The sequence below is a fragment of the Stenella coeruleoalba genome (genome assembly GCF_951394435.1).
Source record: "Stenella coeruleoalba genome assembly, chromosome: 17".
Classification (NCBI taxonomy): domain Eukaryota; kingdom Metazoa; phylum Chordata; class Mammalia; order Artiodactyla; family Delphinidae; genus Stenella; species Stenella coeruleoalba.
The window spans coordinates 67,208,860-67,230,073 of NC_137163.1; the positions used below are offsets into that span (position 1 = coordinate 67,208,860).

At 40.4% G+C, this 21,214-nt stretch overlaps 2 protein-coding genes across 2 annotated transcripts in view; both read right to left on the bottom strand.

The window, feature by feature from the left end:
- The window catches only part of LOC307176407 (uncharacterized protein C8orf34 homolog), a 333,767-nt gene extending 328,929 nt beyond the window's left edge, over positions 1–4,838 (bottom strand). Inside the window, 2 exon segments of the mRNA XM_079902445.1 lie at positions 4,408–4,637; positions 4,640–4,838. Of these exon segments, the coding sequence (XP_079758571.1) occupies positions 4,408–4,637; positions 4,640–4,748 (339 nt within the window). The 5' untranslated portion in view covers positions 4,749–4,838.
- A 10,517-nt stretch (positions 4,839–15,355) lies between these two features.
- PREX2 (phosphatidylinositol-3,4,5-trisphosphate dependent Rac exchange factor 2) overlaps positions 15,356–21,214 on the bottom strand; it is a 359,933-nt gene continuing 354,074 nt past the window's right edge. Inside the window, exon 42 of the transcript XR_013824731.1 lies at positions 15,356–15,465. The gene's annotated coding sequence lies outside the window, so the exon portion shown is untranslated. The remainder of the gene's footprint in view (positions 15,466–21,214) is intronic.

Consider the following 21,214-nt stretch of genomic DNA (forward strand, 5'->3'; position numbering starts at 1 on the left):
AATTGGCATTGTACTTATGATAAGGTAAAGCTTTCTCTTCTCCCCATAAATTGAACACATTCATGTATCCCATGAATGTGTGGAATAAAATATTCCTATTTTATACAGTAAGATAATGTTACTATCATTCTTTATTTTGCTTCTTAAATTGTCCCAGATTTAGTTAATAGGAGCCTCTTCAAGCTGGCTTCTACGTCCTTTGGACATGTTCCTATCATTCTTTGACCACTTCCTTACTCTTTAGCGTAATAAGATGTTCCAGGTTCATCTTGTATTTCCCAGTGCCAAGCCGTTAATTAACCATTTCTCCAAGGATATCTGGTTCCACTTAATGGGGAATATCATTTAGAACACAAATCTGGTTGCTACGGTTGACCAGTTGATGAGTCCACCTCATAACATATATGCCAAATCAGTTAACACAAATTTAGACTATGTGAGTAGAGGTACTAAACACAGAAGGTTGTAGAGTGATTCCATTCTACTTGGAGTGGGTCAGACCACATTTGGGAAAATGCAGTGAACTTAGTTTGCCACATCTTCAATAGACAGAGATTTAAAAATTCCATGGAGATTGTATGAAGACCGCATTATTCTGCTTTTTAAAAATTGTAGTATAGTTGATTTATAATGTTGTATTAGTTTCAGGTATACAGCAAAGTGATTCATATATATTTATCAAGATATAATCTTTTTCAGATTCTTTTCCATTATGGGTTATTATAAGATATTAAGTATAGTTCCCTGTGGTATAACTTGTTGTTTATCTATTTTCTATATAGTGGTGTGTATCTGTTAATCCCAAACTCCTAACTTATTCCTCCCTCTCCCCCTTTCCCCTTTGGTAACCATAAATTTGTTTTCTATGTCTGTGGGTCTGTTTCTGTTTTGTAAATAAGTTCATTTGTATCAATTTTTAGATTCCACATATAAGTGACATCATATGGTGCAGGATTTCCCACTCTTGTGAGTGTGACTAGGCCGGAACCAAGACATATGGCCGCCCTGAGCACCATTCCAACCCATAATTTTCAAATAATTATCCTATTTAACAAGATGAGAGAAACTGAAAATTGTATACTTCTTGGTATTAAAAATAATGAATTTATTGCAACGTTTCACATCATATAACCTCTTGAGAATTAAGTTAAACTGCTTACAATATAAACAAAGTAGATGGCTTGATCCTAATAAGCAACAGAATTTCTGATCACCAAGTTGTTTGACTGTTAGGTGCCTAGCCCTAGGCTTTGAGATCAGTCTTACGTTTGCCCCATGCATCTTACCTACGTATGTTGCAAAAATATTCTACTTTGGTGGCAGCCAAACCATTTCACATCTTGCCAGTTAAGTGAGGAGCTATGTGTGAAATCTATATTAAGATTATAGTTCTAACTTATTGTAGCAACATCAAGCATTCGTTATAGATTGATGCCAGACTGCTAACTACTTGCCTGCCCTGAGCAAGCCAATGAGAGCACTAAAAGTATTATATCTTACAAACATTTCAAAGAGTTTGTGGAATCTAAGTCATTACTGCCATTTTCACCTTATAGCTTCATACTATTTAATTAAAATATCATTACCCAAGACTCTAATGCAACGATTTCTAGGCATGGTTTTGTAATGCCTCAAAATATCTTCCAACATAGTTAAAGGTAGTATAAATGTATACTTCTAAATCACCTGGAAACAAGATTAATTTCACTCTAAAGTAGTTTTTGAAACACCATATTGTGTGCAGCACTTTGATAAGCTTCTCAAATGATAAAATGTTAGAAATAAATAAACTAAGTAAGAAATAAACTAAACTAAGTAAACTGTACAGGTTTAAAAACAAATGAGATGTAAGTATCCTCAATACCAGTATATGTTACCTTTGCTACTGTTTGGACCGGGGCACGAACCCATGTCCCCTGCATCGGCAGGTGGACTCTCAACCACTGCGCCACCAGGGAAGCCCTTTGCTACCGTTTTAAATAACATTCATGTGCTCTCTTTAAAGTGCCTCGCTTCAGTGAGTTTTCTTAAAACAGACCTAGCTAACAAAATCTGTAAAGGGAACATATTGTCAGGTCTTATATATTTTCAAAACTAAAGTAAAGCTATGTCACTAATGCCAGTGCCTCAGCACGAAAAAAAAATCACCACAAAGCACAGATAATAAAACTTGGTACCACCTATTTCAATTTGTAACTGGTAAATGGAGATTTTAGCTTATGTCACTGTTTCTTACAATGTGGCCCAGGAATTAAATATGTGACCATCATTTGTGCTACTTCTTACTAAATTCAGGTTCCTAGGCTCCTCTTCTGATCTCTTGAAGCAATTTTTATGAGAACTATTAACCAAAGGCCTGGGAGCTTTGAGGAGAATGATAGCTCAATATGTCCATTTTACACTAGTTCCACTGGTTTTCAAGTATGAGGAAACTTTCCAGTTTTGTAAAGTACATGTAATTCTACTCTCAAAACGATGCTCTCTCATGATCAAAACTGTTGCATAAGGACTTGATTTCAGTAGAAGAGAACTTATCCATTTTCTCCCTTTAATTATTTAAAGTGCACATCAACCCTTAAAAATTAACTATTCATTACTGCAATCCAAGCTAATGGGGATGAATGTAATATGTTACCAAAAAAAATGAATAAAATACAAAGCATATACTTTTGTCCTTGTTTGTTTTTTAGTGAGGAGGTCTAATGATTTTACGAAACAATTCTGCCATCCCTTAAGATTCAGCAGTGGAACTGAAAAAGTGAGCATTTAAAACCAAGTTGGATTTATTTCCTAATTATGTATATAGAAAGTTTACATACATTCCAAACTCTATTACTGTCACTTGGAGAGAATCTTGGGAATTATAAAAGTCAGCAAATGAGAATAGCATCTATTAAAAACAGTTCATTTATTCTCCCTAGGAAAATGTACTTATATTCTAGAGAAGAAACCCTCTAAATGTATTTATTTTATGTTTCTTTTGATACAATTAACACACTGTGCCACAGAGGGTTATTATATTTCTCCTTTAAATACAGTGTATAGTCTCTAATCTTTACACTAAAGGCAAAGAAAGGAATTCTAGTAGCTCCAGCAATTCTACTCCGCTTTTGTATATGCACTTCCTTTGCTAACACTTTTCGCAAAAACAAGAATCAAGACATATATTGTAGGACTTTATGACTATACAACAGTGATTCTCAGTTGAGATAATGGTCATATCTCCCAAGACAGTACATGGTTAACTTAAAAGTTGGTCAGAAAAACAAGGGATTTTGCAAATCTTGGTTATGTGAAACCCGTTATGATCACACCCTTGTCCTCTCCCTTTTTGTGCTGGGACATTAATTCGCAGTCTTATTTTCTCTGCAGTTATCATTCTCCTCTCTTCAGTCCTGGAGAAGTGTTCCATCCTCTGCTATCTCTTTCCTCCTGCCTCGTTTCAGCCTTAAGACACCGCGGTCATGTAAACGCCCAAGTATGACCACAACGGATTTTTTTGGCGGGGGGGCGGGGATCTCGACCCTCCCACGTCCTCTCGCAGCGGGTCCGTGCCCAGCTGGACGGTTGGACAGGAAAGGAGGGGACCGTGGGCGTCCCTCCCCGCTGGCCTCTGCAGCTACCCAGCGCCCTGGCAACCGGAGGGACGCTTTGCCGGTGCCTGGTTTCAGTCCCCCGTTCTCATTTTCTCCTGTTCTCCCACTTTTCCATTCTCCTACTGTATTTTTGTCATCAATTCTTTGATGGCGAGAGAAAACAGCTCAGAGCTGTCTCCTTCCCATAAATACGCGTGTGCTTTTCCCGAACCTTTCTCTGCCCCCTCTCTCCCCCTAACACAGGTAGGGGGGCCGCAAGGCAAAGGATTCTCCTTTCATCCAGAGACCCATGTCAGCGCCTCAGCTTGGCAATTTCATTCCACACGCCCGCACCTACAGAAGCCTACTTCCTACCAGTTCAGTTTTCTCCCAGGTAACCTTATTCCATCCCATTGCTAAGCACTTCCTCCACCTTTTACGGGTTCTACTACTGCCTACGTTTGGGGAAAAACGCGCAAGACAGTGTGAATTCCAGGAAGAAAGTGAGCGTGTGTAAGGCTGAGTGTGTGCATCCGTCTGTCTCAGCCTGTCCGGGCCCCGTGCATGTGGTTGCAAGGTGCAAGACAGTCAGACACCTCAAACTTGCCATGCCAGGATAAGGCTTGTCCCTCCAGAGCTTACCTGTCCGCGCCCAAGTAACCGAAGAACCGCCCGCGCGGCCGCGTTCCAGGACACCTGGCCCGGACAGAGAGAGAGAACTGGGGCCACAGGGGCGTCCCTCCCGCGCATCTCTTCTGTCTCCCTCCTTCCCTCCGGGGTGTCCGGAACCCCCCAAAGACAAACGGGACCGCCCGCACCTGCAGCGCCTTACCTCAAACAGGGGACCGATCTTGTTCTTCTCCAGGTAAGCCTGGATCCGGGATTGCTGATGAGAGGCCATGGAGAGACCGATGGGCCGCGGAGAGTGCGGGAGACCGCGCGGCCGTGCGCCTCTGCCCGGGGACACCCCTGCTTTCCCCTGGACCGGGGCCGGGACAGGAGCTCGGGAGCCCGGGCTCCCCCGGCGCGGCGCGGCGCGGCGCGGCGAGCTCGGTTCCCGGCGCGGACGTGGGCTGCAGCCGCTGGAGCCGCGAGCGCGTGGGGCGCCGAGAGCCGGAAGCCGGGGCGCGGCGCCGCCAACTCAGACAACTCGGAGGCGAAGGGAGCACTCATTCATCGCGCTCTCCTCCTCCCCGAGCCCCACGGCTCTCCGCCGCGCCCGCGCGGGGGCACCTGGAGCAGAGGTTCCAGGTTCCTGTCTCTCTGGGCAGCAGCGGCGGGAATCAGGGGGCGGGAGGCGAGCCGGGAGGCGCGGCTCTGCCTAGAACGGCGCAGGGGGGCGCCCTCGGGCGGGCCGGGGCCGCGGGGCTCGAACTCGCGGGGAGCGTGCGTGTGCGTGCGTGTCCGCGCCGACGGTGGGTGCCCGCTCTCCCAGGTTACGGGAACACCCGCCCGGGCTTCTCCCCAGTCTCTGCTCGCCCTGCCCGCTGCTCCCTAGCGACAGCGCCGCTCCGAAAGCCAATGGTGAAGGTGCTTCTTTCAAAGTGCACATAAATCTGGCGCTTGTTGGCTACTCCTTGGCAGCTACAAAGGCAGTTCGAAAGGGGGTCGTCCCCACCGCCCCTTCTGAGCCTCTCCTCGCACCTGCTGCGCTGCCCCCGCTAGCTCAGGGGCCGAGATGGGGAGAGTTGTGAGAAGGTGCTTGAGTCTGAGGGTCTGCCACGAACATGAAGTTGCCTTCCTTCAGGTGGTCTGGCTTGGCTTGGAGCAAGTCGACGGGAGGAGAATTCAGCTGGAAACTCCCAAGGTGCAGACGCCCAGAGGCTGGGGCAAACCTTTAGCTTTTGACAGGAAGAAGAGATGGAAGCGAGCCAGCCCTCCCTCCCAGTTTGCCTTCCTAATCCTCGTATAATTATGTGGATTACAACCCACACGTAATTATGGCTATATATCTATAGCTACATCTCAAATACTACGCTAGTGCACTTAACGATGTCTCCTATAGATGCTTCCTGAGCTCCTCAAATTTAGCCAGGAACTTTTTATCATGCAGCAGTTTCCGAGGGAAGATCTCCAGACAGCAGAGGTTCCTTCACAAGCTCTTTCTTGTGGAAAAACGAAAAACAAAAAAAAGCAATCATTGAGGCCTCCAGTGACGAGTTCCCTGTCTCCTAACCATGATGTGCTATCAAAATAAAAAGATTTATATTAGTAAACATGAAAGTTAGAATGAAGGGAGCAGTTATCCTAAAGCAGACTGCAACAGAGTAGATTTCCTTTTCTTTCGCCACTTTCTAGATTTCTGTAATTCATAATATCTTTATTGCTGTCAGTGTTTTTTCTTTCTTTCTTTTTCTTTTTTTTGATAAATTTATTTATTTATTTATCTTGGCTGCATTGGGTCTTCATTGCTGTGCGCAGGCTTTCTCTAGTTGTGGCGAGCAGGGGCTACTCTTCGTTGTAGGTTTTGGAGCACGGGCTCTAGGCGCACACCCTGGAGCGCAGGCTCAGTAGTTGTGGTGCATGGGCTTAGCTGCTCCGCGGCATGTGGGATCTTCCCGGCCCAGGGCTCAAACCCGTATCCCCTGCATTGGCAAGCGGATTCTTAACCACTGCACCACCAGGGAAGTCCCAGTGTTTTTTCATCTGTATTTTAAATGAACTACTTAAGTAGAAACATGCACTAGTTAAGAATGGAATATCCCCAAAAGTACTGTTAATTCTATTTAATAATTCAGATTATTATTCTGCCAGAATACCTAAGAGCATAACCATCACTGATAACCTGAAATAGACATGATTTGGATTGAAAAGATGCCCAAGTTAATACTTTTACAATCAGACTCAGGTGATCTGCCCAGGGAGAGCTAAATTGAATAGCAGTGAGGTGCCCAGGGTTCTCACATATTTTCCGTTGTGGATCAAAAGCATACTCACTTATATATATTTTTAATATGTTCAAGAGAAATTAAATATAGAGAGTGAATATCAACATTTTTATTTGCTATTAGGTATGGTACACAGCCATCTATGACTCAGCTAAAAAGGCAGGCATTTTTGACACCACACATAGCACTGGAGAATCAGAACAGTACCTTATTCTAAGAGAACTGAGGAAGATGCTTCTTTAAATCAGACTATTAACCTACTTATTAAGCCTTCACCATACTCAGAGCACTGCATCTAGGGCCTTGAATGGAAAAGACAAAGCTTTGCTGGCAAAATACTTAAGCAGTAAAGGGAAGAGCATGAAGATATATACATTTATGTATATACGTATATCAAAACACTGGACATCCCCAAATTACATTTTTAAAATTCAGGAAACATTTCAGAAGTTTTTCAAGGCCTACCTTAAATACCGTCTCCTCCACAAAGCGTTTCTTCGTTCTTTCCATTTATGCCCAAACCTGACTTCATTACTAAAATAAATATTTATTGCACAGGCTCTCCATGGCAGACATTACGTTAAGAGTGACGATTCAAAGGTGAAGGGCCTTGTCTTTGTTCTCAGGTGTTCAGTCTTTTTGAGGCAATTGGCATATACACGAATAATGACGTTACAATGCATGGTGCTAACATAGATAAATAAAACATGCTGTGTGCATACCGAAGGATGAAGAAATGACCTGTGCCCGAATAAGCAAGGAACGCTCCATGAAGGAGATTGTGTTTGAGCAAACTGTCAAAGGAAGAGTAAAATTTTAAAGTTTTCCAGATAGCATTGGTGGAGTGAGGATGGGGATAACGTTGCAGGCTTCAGCATTAAAAAAATAGCATATGCTGGGCTTCCCTGGTGGCGCAGTGGTTGAGAGTCCGCCTGCCGATGCAGGGGACACGGGTTCATGCCCCGGTCCGGGAAGATCCCACATGCCACGGAGCGGCTGGGCCCGTGAGCCATGGCCGCTGAGCCTGCGCGTCCAGAGCCTGTGCTCCGCGATGGGAAGGGCCACAACAGTGAGAGGCCCGCGTACCGCAAAAAAAAAAAAAAAAAAAAAAAAAAAAATAGCATATGCAAAGGCACAGAGGCACAAAACAGCCTGGTGATTAGAGAAACATAGGGTGGATATGGAGGAAGATTGGCGTGTGTGGTTAAAAATGTAAGCAGAGTTCAGCTCATTAAAGGTCTTACTTGCTAAGAGACACAGGCTTGCATCTTCTGGGTGATGAGAAGTGACTAAAGAGTTTTGAGCAGAGGAGTGTTATGGTCAGGTAAAAGTTTTAGAAGGATTGCTTTGGTTACAACATGCATAATAGATTGAAAAAGGATGATACAGGGAGAGCAAAACTAATTTAGGGTACAGAATCCACAAGCAAATCATGAGGGCCAGCCTTTGGACGGGAGATAAAAGGATGGAGAGGATGGGAAATAGTCAAGGAACATTTAAAGACTCATTTGTTGATTACCTTTATGTAGGATGAAATTAGAAGAGGCAATCAAAGATGACCCTCTGACTTCTACAATGAAGCTAAACGATTATAAATTATTTGCCCAAGTCCCCCAATGAATAATTGATTGGGCCAGATTTTGATTCAGTATTTTCAAACTCAAGCTGAAGCTACTTCCATTTCTTATCCTGTATCCTGAAAATTAGTCAAGAATTTAGTTTCCAGATATCAGTATCCTTTGGTAGAAAGGGTTATGTCTCATGACCTGGCACATAGTAGGTACTCAATAAATAGCAGTTAAATGAATTAATTAAATTTTAGTAGCTCAATTCAATCCAGCTATGTTCTTTCAGGCTAAACTTTGCCTCTGACATGTGTCATTTATGTTTTGTTTTCTTCCATTTAATTAATTGCATGCATATTTTAGTCTCTCTTTTAAATTGCAAACTCTCTAAAATCATGAACTGTATCTTAATAATTCTCTTGTACTTTATAGCATGCAACATAGTATATTTTCATACAATATGTTTTTCATAAACATATCTTTAATTAATATCCTATTGCTATACATTTTGAGAATTTCATTTAGTCTCTTTAAGGTTGGCTGACAAATAACCACTTTTTTTAAAATTAATTAATTAATTTTTGGCTGCGTTGGGTCTTCGTTGCTGCGCACGGGCTTTCTCTAGTCACGGCAAATGGGGACTACTCTACATTGCTGTGCGCCACGGGCTTCTCATTGCGGTGGCTTCTTTTGTTGCAGAGCACGGGCTCTAGAGCGCAGGCTCAGTAGTTGTGGTGCACACGCTTAGTTGCTATACAGCATGTGGGATCTTCCCAGGCCAGGGCTCGAACCCATGTCCCCTGCATTGGCAGGCGGATTCTTAACCACTGCGCCACTAGGGAAGTCTGTAACCACTGTCTTGGATTGAATTGACCAGCATTCTTCTGCAAACATAGCACAGTACCTTTATGATGCTTTCCCTTTATTTTGGCTCGAGCACAGCATGAAAAGGCCATTTTCAGTGAGACTGTCTTGACCTCATTGTGCTACAGAAGTGCCTATCAGCATAATTTACAAATACACAGAATCCAATTTATAGAATGTTCTAAAGCCCTTGTGTAACTGCATCTTGCACAGCTCCTGAAACAAATAATTTTTGATGAGAGACAAGAGAACAATGGTGAAGGCCAGTAGACCTAATTAGGAAGTATAAACAATGTAATCCCTTGAAATTAATTAAATACTGAAATAAGAAACAGAGAAGCTCTATACGGGTTTCTTGAATTTAGGCTGCTAGCCTGAAGCGTATTTGTCCCCTTCCTGTATCTCTCTCACCTTGCCACTTTCTTTTTTTTCTTTTTTTGGCCATACCACACGGCTTGCAGGATCTTAGTCTCCGACCAGGGATCAAACCCATGCCCCTGGCAGTGAGAGCACCAAGTCCTAACCCCTGAATCGCCAGGGAATTCCCTCACCTTGCCACTTTAAAACAGCCAGAGACTTCTATTTTCCCAAAGAACTCAGTGTATCACCCAGGATTTTCATTTTTGTCCTATTAAGTGGAGAGGTGGCCTCAGAGACTGAAATAAAGGGAGTTCTGGAAGAGATAAAGCAGACAAGTGGGGGCATAGAAAAGTCCTGAATGGGGAGCTTCCTAAATGTAATTTGATTTCAATTAAATTACAAATTGTCAAAAAATTAATGATAATTATGCTTTAAACCACATAAAACTATTACATAGTGGGATTTCTATATATGGAAACTTTCAAAATACATGTTTCAGGAAAGAAGTCAAAAGATGCCTGGGTATACTTTGATGCTAATGCAAGAATATTTATTACCACTTCACATAGTATAATATACCTTTAGTTATAAAGACTGATTTCCACATACTGTTAGATCTGTGATTAGCCTGAGGACCAATATCTGTGTTAGCATGTGTGAAGGATCATTTAGGTCTTCCCTGAATTTGATTCTCTCTTTAGTATCTCCTTAGGAAAATGTAGAGTGTTTTCTTGTGTACTCTTAGGTGGTGGTTCAAATCTAGCTGAAATGGGGAGGGGGTGGGGGGACACATTATTTGGGAGTCTACCAGCATTATCGTTGAGAACACTGACCTCAGAGTTCTAGCCCAGGATAAAATCTAGGCGTTGCCATTTACTAGCTGTGTGATGTTCAGCAAGCTACTTAACCTCTCTAGCCTCAGTATCCTCATGTGTAAACTAAAGGTAAATAGTACATAGTTCATCAGTTTATTATGAGGATTACACGAGCTAATGCAGGAAGCATGCATATGGGGCCAGGTACAGAGGAAAGATTCAATAAAGGGTCATCATCATTATCACCACCATCATTATCAAGTCCCTGAGATTTAGACTTGCAAAATTCACATAAGCTGTATCAAACCAATTACCTGAAGAAGTCCTACGTAGAATGTCTTGCAAATCAAAGCAGTAAGACAGGATATTATAGTCTCTTAATTAAAGGAAATAAGAAAGGTACTTCTAAATTCAAAAAGAGAGCTGTAAGGTGAGTATAAAGTGTAAAATGATCTACTCAATTTTATTACTCTACATAAAGAAATTATTTATAAGGGAAGAAAGGTTTCCACAAGAAGCCTGGTAAAAGGAGAGGCAATAGGAACTTTTCGGTGATTATCCACATCTGTCGAGTAGGACAAAAAGCTACAGGACCCAGCACATAAGCGTCACATCCCCTTGTTTTCAGATGAGGAAACTGAGACACAGAGAGGGTAAGCAACTTGTCCAAGGTCCCAGCTAGTTAGTAGCAAAGTCCGTATTTGAACGAGGGTAGTATTTTAAACACCACTCAACTGCCTCTCAAGGCTCTGACTACCAGTGTCACTTCCTTTGCTTCGAACTTGTTTGTACCAGGAGGTATCTGGGTGACTACTTTGACTTGCCTACTATGTTTATATGGGGAAGGAGGTAACCTGGGTGGCAGATACCCATGTAATTTTCTGGCCTCATACTAAATGGAAACGTTGGCAAACTGGCTTATATGTCTCTTGAGAGCTTGAATAATGCTAATCAATCATATTGGGACTGATTCTAACTGAACTGATAACATCGACTCACTGGACCTCCTAAATTGAGAACTCAAATGATACTGCCAGCTTGTGAAATCCTGCATCCAGCCTTCTCAGGTGACATTTCTATCTCTTAAATTTCCACATTTAAATATTAGGTTTGTTTTTTGTTTTTTGTTTTTTTGTTTTTTTTGCGGTACGCGGGCCTCTCACTGTTGTGGCCTCTCCCTATTGTGGCCTCTCCCATTGCGGAGCACAGGCTCCGGACGCGCAGGCTCAGCGGCCATGGCTCACGGGCCCAGCCCCTCCGCGGCATGTGGGATCTTCCCTGACCGGTGCATGCACCCGTGTCCCCTGCATCGGCAGGCGGACTCTCAACCACTGCGCCACCAGGGAAGCCCTAAAAATTAGGTTTTAATATTTAACTTTTAATATATGGCATGTTTATAAGCAATCACCATCTAAAATACTTTATGTCAATAACTTTTTATAACATTTATTTGCATTATATCATGAATCATTTAAAGTAAATCTACAGATATCAAACTGCAGATAGCTTTGATATTAATTACTAATAAACTGTTAACCCCGACATGCTTTTTACTTATAATTTCCAAAATGGTACTGTCTTGATTCTTCATACCAATAAGTGAGAGTCTTTGTTAAGAAAAACAGCTTAAACAATGAAAAATGCTACAGAATACTATAACATGATACTAAATTTATTGAAAGGGAGGAGAAAATAAGAGCAACTAAACAAACAAAGGATGACTTAGAAAGGAAAACAATTCTACTTGGTGTGCACCCTGGGGAGAGTCAGGCACTCTGCCTAGGACAGGATGTGCTATTGCTCTAATCTAACTATCAAGGAATAAGTAACACGGGACCTATTTCTCAAACACACATCTCTGTAAATGCCAGCTAATGCTCAGCTATAATGCGGCACATCACAACCACTCCAGCACTAAAGGCTAAAGGTACATTTTAGCAGAATTAGTGGAACCACCGTTGCCTAGAGGGGATTTAAATTTAAAAAAAAAAAAAAAAAAGGGATGACAGCTCTCTGCAAAAGCACTCTGGAAGCTATGGTACCCAAAGTAGTCAGCAGACTCCCTCCTTCCAAAGCAAATGTTGGTCTATTTTCTGTGGATAATACCCATCCCTCTCCAACCCTCTGATGATTTTGGTCCTGAGAGTCAGAGAGGTTTCTTTTGTGATGTCTAAGGTTTGCGCGAAGCTTCCACAAACGTCAGAGAATCACACTGAATTATTATATATCTACCACGAAAGATTTCTGATGAGGTCATGAGGAACAGCAGCTAAACTTACTAACTTTACCTGGGAGGATTAGGAAACCAAAAATTTAATGAACGAATGAATGAATGGATAGGTGGACAGATGGAAGAACAGAGGAAGGAAAGAAACAATGAATTAATTAAATGCTGATAATTCATTAGGTAACCATGAGGCATATTTAATAACCACGTCCTCAGTCATTTATGTCTAAATCCCCCTTTTCATGCATAATAAACTGAGTTGATTTTGTTCAATACACAATTATTCTAAGTATTTACAAAGTATTTAAATATAATCTTTTCTCCTTTTCATTTCATTATCTCTAATAAAATGGCATTATGTAAAAACTTGTCTTAAAGCAATGACAGTAAGGCTGTTTTGGAATTTAAGCAGGGAACAAAGAAATATGGTTAACCTTTTCTATTTCCTAATATTTAATTTCACAATAGTCTCCCTCCAGTGAAAAATTTAAATTAGGCACTGACTGGCACCTTATGAAATGAAATATGCAAGACTGAATTTTTCGAATATGTGTCCTGTCTGCTTCTAAGAGAAAATAAATGGTCTCTGTATTTGTTCAGTATTTGACCTGCTAGCTTAAGTGTCCTTTGACATTTTTATTTCCCTTAGAGTGTACCTTTCTCAAAGGTAATTAAACGGGCTTTGGGGTCAAACCCGAGATTGAATTGTGGGTCAGCTACACACACAGCTCCACACCACGATCACCGATCATTATCACTGCATTTTACAGATGAGGGAACCGAGGCCCAGAGCAGCTCAATAACATCCCCTACTAGTTGGTGAGAAAAACAAAATCCAAGTCCATGTTATTCCGAAGCTTGTGTCCTTTCATTTTATTACACAAGACCAATTTCTACTTCAATTGTTTTGAATACCCATCAACACCTCAATTACTTCTCTCTCTTTTTGTTTTTATTTGGTACTATTTTTACTTTCAAAGCTATTTCTATTTAGAACAGTATTCAATCACACCATTTACTGCACTTCTAATGCAACTGATCAATCTATTTTTCAACAGTATGTGAAAGATATGTGAACACTGTAATATAATTTTCTGGTAATTTCTCACTAACCATTTTTAGAATAAAAGAGGCAACACTGGAGACTGTTTAAAAGCATAGGCTCTGAAGTTAGACTCTGTATTGTTCACATTTTAAAATTTCCTGTATATTATGATGTTTGACATCTTTTTAAATTTTTTTAATTGAAGTATAGTTGATTTACAATATTATATTCATTTCAGGTGTATAACACAGCGATTCAGTATTTTTGCAGATTATACTCCATTATAGGTTATTACAAGATAGTGGGTATAATTCGCCGTGCTATACAGTATACCCTTGTTGCTAATCTATTTTATATATAGTAGTATGTATCTGTTAACCCCATACCTCTAATTTGTCCCTCTCCATTTTCCTCTCCCCTTTGGTAGCCACAAGTTTGTTCTCTGTATATGTGAGTCTGTTTCTGTTTTGCATATACATTCATTTGTATTATTTTTTCATTTCCACATATAAGTGACATCATACAGTTTTTATCTTTGGCGTTTGACATCTTGAGAACCTTTCTGACTGGGGAGAGACTGCCCCTCCTCAGGCTAGCCAGTACTTAGAAACAGCAAAGCGTGTGCCCTTGATATGTAAGCTAACCAATCCAGAACCAGACCACTTCTATCTGGCCCAGACACCTATGAGTCAATATCCCTTTGCCTTAATCATCCCAGGGCCAGGTAGGCAACTAAGGACCACCCTTATATCTCAGAGCCCAAGGAAAGTATTTAAATTAGCCAATCTTAAACTATTCACTCTGCCCTGCCTTGACTCTTAAGAAAACCCTAAAGGTCTAACCTCAGCTTTCCCCTCGCTCCTACTTTCTGAGGTCCCCCATGTTGGCCCTGTATGTCCTGCCTCCTGTCTCTAGGACCTGTGAATATAAAAATCTGTTTTCCTGAGCCTGTCCTGTGTCTGCGATTGTGGCCACACCTGACTGACCGTCTCATAAAAGAACACAGAACAGACTCCATGGATTGGAACCCTGCTTCTAGCACATACCAACTTGTGAATTTTGACAAGTTGTTGCCTAAGCCTCAGTTCTCTCAGATATACCATTAGATGATACTAAAAAGACTCCTCCTAAGTTAGTGCTGTTGTGAGGTTCCCATGAGAATATATCAAGCACTTAGCACGGAGCATGCCAAGGAGCAGGTAATAAATGGATATTCCTTGTATTATTGCTTTTGGCTATACTGGAAGATATTTCAGAGATAACCCATATTTCCTCCTTTCTTTTCCCCATTTTAAAGGTAAGAAATATCTGACCAAGTAATGCTAGACTGACTTTCTCATTTTCTCATATCTTACCTCTTAGTTTAAAATAGCTCTCATTTCACTGTATTGCTTGCTACTTATGAAAAATTGGAGATTTAAGTGATATCTTTTTATTTGTCTGTATTTAATATTTTAATGGACTTCAAATGACAGTTTTAGGAAAAAAAAAGGAGAAGCACTATGGAGAAAAAAACATCAAGGCCTAACTTGGAAGTTATTGTTGACAGTCTAATATTTTTAAACTTTTATTTGATGACACATACTCATTTTCAAACTCAAAATAAAGAAAAACTAGCATATCAAAAGCTACCTAGGCCTAGTTTAAAGTAATCTATTTCTTTCCCGGCCACAAGAAGTAAGTAGATCATTTAATACCTGATACTGATGAATTTGATTTTTGATGTGCATGAATTATGTAAGAAAAAGTTAGAGAAGTTTGGAGTTATTTTAAAATGAACTTTTTCCTCCAGCAAAAATTTTTGAGATCTAATTACATTAAAGCACTCTTGATTGTGTGGTAATCCTACATACGTTGATACATATTCTAAAATGAGTAAGCTTCGTGCTTTGACAAGGAACCTCCATAAACTTTCATACTGTCCATTCTCAAAAACATGTCTCAGGCCCAGACCAGTTTCCTGCACACTGTTTGTCTCCTGGAGGAGGCATGAGAGCCCCAGTTTGATTTTCTCTTCTTCATATTACTAAAGGTCACCATTTCCTCTTTCTCCCTTTTTGTTCTTCTCAGACAATAGCTGTAGGGCAATGTTTGGTTTCCTCCAGTTCATTCCTCCTTTGCTGCTTCTAAGGAAAAAAGACACAAGCTTTTATTTTAATACTTTACCACTAATCGTAAGAGAGAAAGAAATCAGAGAGACAGAGTCTAAAAAATAAAAATATATTAAAAATCTTGTCACTTCTATTCAAGATTGTATTGGAGGGTCTAGCCAGCACAATTAAGCAAGAAAATGAAAAAAAAGAAATTATCCTGATTAGAAAGGAAGAAGTAAAACTATCTCTATTTGCAGATGACATAATCTTGTATATATAAAATCCTAAAGAATCCACTTAAAAAAATTATTCGAACTAGTAAATCAATTTATTAGCAAGGTGGCAAGACAGAAGATCAAGATGCAAAAATCAGTTGTATTCCTACACATTTTCAGTGAATGACCCAAAAAGGAAATCAACACAATCATATTTATAATAACATGAAAAAGATATATATTAGGAATATATTTAATAAAAGTAATAAAACTCACATTCTGAAAACTATAAAACATTGTTGAATGACATTAAAGAAAATCTAAATAAAATGAATACCCTGTATTCACAGATTGTTAAGATGGCAATACTCACCGTCTAATCTACAGATTCAACACAATTCCCACTGGAATTCCAACTGCCTTCTTTGTCAAGCTCATCCTAAGATCCATATGGAAATGCAAGAAACCCAGAATAACCAAAATGATCTTGAAAAAGAAGAGCAAAGTTGAAAGACTCCCACTTCCTTATTTCAAAACTTACTAAAAAGCCATGCAGTAATCGAGAGTGTGGTACTGGCATAAGAACAGGCATATATATCAATGGAATTGAATTCAGAGTCCAGAAATAAAGCCTCACATTTATGGTGCATTGATTTTAGGCAGAAGTGTCAAAGTAATTCAATATTTTCATCAAATGGTGTTGATCAATATTTTCATCAATATTTTCATCAGATGGTGTTGGGACAACTGGCCATCCACATGCAAAAGAATGAAGCTGGACTTCTACCATACTATATACAAAAAATAAACCCAAAATGGATCTCAAGGATAAGATCTAACACTATAAAATTTTATAAGAAAACAAAGGTGTTTGATGACATTGGATTAAGTAATGCTTTCTTATATATGACATCAAAAGCACAAAGAAAAAATAGATAGGACATCATCAAGGACAAGCACCTTTTTGATGCAAAGGACACCATCAAGAAAGTTAAAAGACAACCCACAGAATGGGAGAAAATATTTTCAAATCATACTTCTGATAAGTGACATACCTAGAATATATGAATAACACTTACAACTCAATAATAAAAATACCAAATAAACCAATTAAAAATGGGCAAAGGAGCCGAATAGACATTTCTCCAAAGAAGATATACAGATGGCCAATAAGTACGTGAAGACATGCCTAACATCATTATTCATTACGGTCAAAAAGATAAACAATAACAAGTGTTGGCAAAGATGTGTAAAAGCTGGAACCCTCATATACTACTGGTATGTATGGAAAATGGAGCAGCCAATTTGAAAAACGGTCTGGCAGTTCCTTAAAAGGTTAAATATCAAGTTATATTACATAGCAGTTCCATCCTAGGTATAAACTCAAGAGAAAAACACATGACGCCGCAGAAACTTATACATGACTGTTTGTAGCAGCAATATTCATAAAAGCCAAAAAGTAGAAATAATCCAAATACCCAATATTCATTATCTGATGAAAGATTAACTAGAAGGTGGTATGTCCATACAATATAATATGATGTGGTAATACAAAGGAATGGAGTACTAATACATGCTACAGCATGGATGAACCTTGAAAACATGCTAAGTGAAAGAAATCAGTCACAGTACACCACATATCGTGTGCTTCCACTGATGTGAAATATTCAGAATAGGCAAATGTCTAGAGACAGAAAGTAGATTAGGGGTTTTTTAAGGCTGGTGGGAGAGCAGGAGGCAGGTAATGGGGGAGAGGGTTTGGGGAGGTGAAGGGGGGCAAGGTGGAAGAATGGTGAGTGACTGCTAATAGGTATGGGGATTTCTCTTAGGGGTGATCAAAATGTTCTAAAATTCATTGTGCTGTTGGCTGCACCACTCTGCTGAACGTCCTTAAAAAAATTCAATTGTACACTTTAAATGGGTGAATTATTTTGTGTGAATTATATCTCAATAAAAATGTTTTTTAAGAAATAACACTAATTGTTATGTATGTCCCAGGGTCTTCTTTGACTCCTGGTTTTTTTAATTGTTTGTGATGGAAAAAAATGTTATTATAAAGCACACACACAGTTATAAACAGATCCTTAAAATGGTCCTTTATTTGGTGAGCCGCATGATGGGCTAAAAATGCAGGATTAAAAGCAAAAGGGAATTAAACGACTTTGCCGTAAGTTTGGGACTATGTTCATCTGTGCGGATTCAGGAAATGAGAGACACTTGGCCAGGCCAGAGAGGCAAAGATGCAGTGTAGGTGGAAGGAGAGTTACAGGTATATTGATTTGCTTTGAATTTTGGTGAAATAGATGAGAATATATATATATATATATATTCCTGTAAGTAGAAAACATTCAGTAAAACCACTTCTTTCTCGCTGTGCTCCAAGACCTGTTTTGAGGGTCTGTCTGGAGGGTAGGCGCTGGGCCAAAGGGAAGCCAACTACATCTGCATTGCTGATACAGCTTCTGTGTTGGAGAGGGATAATTAGAAGTGCTTTTAGTTTCTTTTTTTCTTGAGGTTAAGAATTATAATTTTTAAAATTCTTTCTGATTTTTCTATATTTCAGCGCTTAGGCTCAATGCTGCAAATACTCTGCAACTTATCTTTCTTTTTCACAAAAGTGAAGGTTTTGAGAATTATCCCTGATGATACATGTCTACAGGACATTGATGTTCACTGCACTGTATTCCATTGTATGAATATAGCATAATTCACTTATCTACTCTCCTAAGTTTTTACTGATGCAACTATGTTGTGAGAAAATTCTTGTCCATGTCTGATTTTTCCATGGCCTAGAATTTCTCCAGGGTATAAGCCTAGCAAAGAAATGGCTTGGTCAGAAGGATGCACATATTCAAACTCATGAGACGTGATTACATTGCACTCCAAAGTGGTTGTAGAAATTTTTAATCCTTCCCACAACTTTTGAGAGTTCGCTTTTCCTGACTTCTCACTCACACCGAAGGGGTAGCCCTATAAAAGGCGTGGGTCTCAGTCCTAACTCTCCCTGCACTGGTATTAAATTCAAGCCCCTATATTATTAAAAGAGATAAATAACCTCCAGGCAGTCAGAGCGTCAGCTCTGCAGTTCACCTGTCCTGATTTTCCGTTCCTTCTTCATTTCTGGCCCAAGGCAATTTCCCGGCCTTTCTTAGCCGTTCAGTCATGCATTTATAAGGATGTTAGTTATAATTTATTGAGCAATTCCTGGTGTTTGTAGCTGGAGGGTTTTCAAGTTATCTGTACTGCCAGACCCTTAAATGCCTGACAGCGTTTTTCAGCACCTGAGCAATCTTTAAGCACTCCCCAGATGTTGGACTCCATAAAGAAAATAAGTACAATCGAATTAGCAACTACAATGAGCTACTGAACTCTCTTCACGTGTTTTCTTTAGTCACCACACTGCAGCACAGCATTAAATTAATGGTAGGGACTCTGCAGGTTATCTGAGTTTGAATCCCAACTAGTTTCTTTTTTTTTTTTTCTTGCGGCACGCAGGCCTCTCACTATTGTGGCCTCTCGCTGTTGTGGCCTCTCCCGTTGCGGAGCACAGGCTCCGGATGCGCAGGCTCAGCGGCCATGGCTCATGGGCCCAGCTGCTCCGCGGCATGTGGGATCTTCCCGGACTGGGGCACGAACCCGTGTCCCCTGCATCGGCAGGCGGACTCTCAACCACTGCGCCACCAGGGAAGCCCCCAACTAGTTTCTTACTAGCTGTGTGACCTTGGGCAATTTACTTCATCTCCCTGAGCCTCAATTTCTTCATCTGTAGGACACGTATGTAAATAATAGAACCTAACCTGTAGGACTGGTATAAGAAGTCAATGAGTTACTATTAATAAAAATACTTAGAACTATATCTGACACACAGCATACGCTACATAATCATGTGATAAATCAATTAGAGTAACGCATATTATATATTTGTTTTTGTATTGTCTATGAATATTTAAAAAACGATCTTCCCTTCAATCCCCAGCCCAGACAATCTAACATTGGCAACATCACAGCACTACTTCTCAAGTTTAATGATTCTAATGATAAATGAATTTTACGTAGAAGCCTCTTTGTGCCCCAGAATACAAGCAAAATAGTTGTTGTTCACTGTGGGCCAGCCGAGCGTTTATACAGGCTGGGAGCAAGGATGTTAGAAGATGGTGAGTTAGAGAAGCTGATAGACGCAAGAAGGGAAGAAAGAAACACAGACGCCTTCATCCTCCCCACGTGGAACGCGGCCAGAGCGCTGGCTGGCTGCTCCCTGGCATGCCTCTTCCCTCCCGTTCTGTCCACACACTTCGTGCTTTAGCCACCTGGCTTTCTGCTCGCCATATAGGCCCCTCAGCTTTTTTAGGTTCAAAGAGGCATTCTGAGCAAAAAGCTTTCTCTTCCCCTAGACTAGGCAGTGTGAGTGTCTGAGGATGTTCAGGCTGTGAGAAACGACATCTCAGCATCTGACTCTGCACAGGAATGGAACCTTAGGTCCCAGTCTGTAAGACACCACTTATTCTGCTATGATGTCATGTGTTGTCATGATTCTCTGACTACCCTTTCAGGCCATACACACATCACAACATTTTTACTCAGCAGTCGTACCATACACTTTATTTAAATTGAAATAAACTGATTGAGGCTCACCGCATAACCCGTATGGCAAGCCTGGCAGGAACGCCCCACAATAATATGAATTTGGGATACAACATGATAAACAATTAGCACCCTTCCTCTGCACAGTGTCTGTTCTCAAACAAGGCAGGCCAAGTTCAGTTCTCTTCTGGGCGTAGAAGGAGGAAGTGATTACCTCATGGCCACTCTGGACTTTCTCATGCAGAGAGAAGCGTGTATCCTGCTGGTCATCTCACAATTTCTCACACATCTAATGAGTCATTTTCTTTTTTCACAGCATAACTGGAAGACTGGAAATGTTTGTCTGCAATATGATTTTGCAATCCCACAGTTTACTTGACAAAACTTTTGACCCCACTTACAGTTTCTCAGGGGAGTAGGGAAAGTGTTACTCTACGTTAAACATGAAGAGAAAAAAGTCTTACCAAAACACGTCGGATCTATATGGTGGACATATCAACCGACCACTTATTCTATAGTTTTCCTACCACACAGCATTCATGATTCAGAACTGTCTGGTTTCATTGTTATTCTAGATATACAAAAACATTGTATTTCCTGGCCCCTTTATTCTTTTTTCAGCTTTACTGAGGTACAATTGACAAATAAAATTGTAAGATATCTAAAGCAAACATCCTGATGATTTGATGTACGTATACATTGTGAAATGATTCCTCCCAGCGAGTTAATTAACACACCCATCACCTCACTTTTTTTTTTGCTATTCTCTTAGCAAATTTCAATTATACAATACAGTGTTCTCAACCATAGTCATCATAATTTACATTAGACCCTCAGGCTTTATCTTATAAATAAAAGTTCGTACCCTTTTAGCAACCTCTCCCTATTTCCCCACTCCCTTGCCTCCGGCAACTACCATTCTACTCTCGTTTCTGTGAGTTTGACTTTTTTTTCTTTTTTTTAGATTCCACATATAAGTGACATCA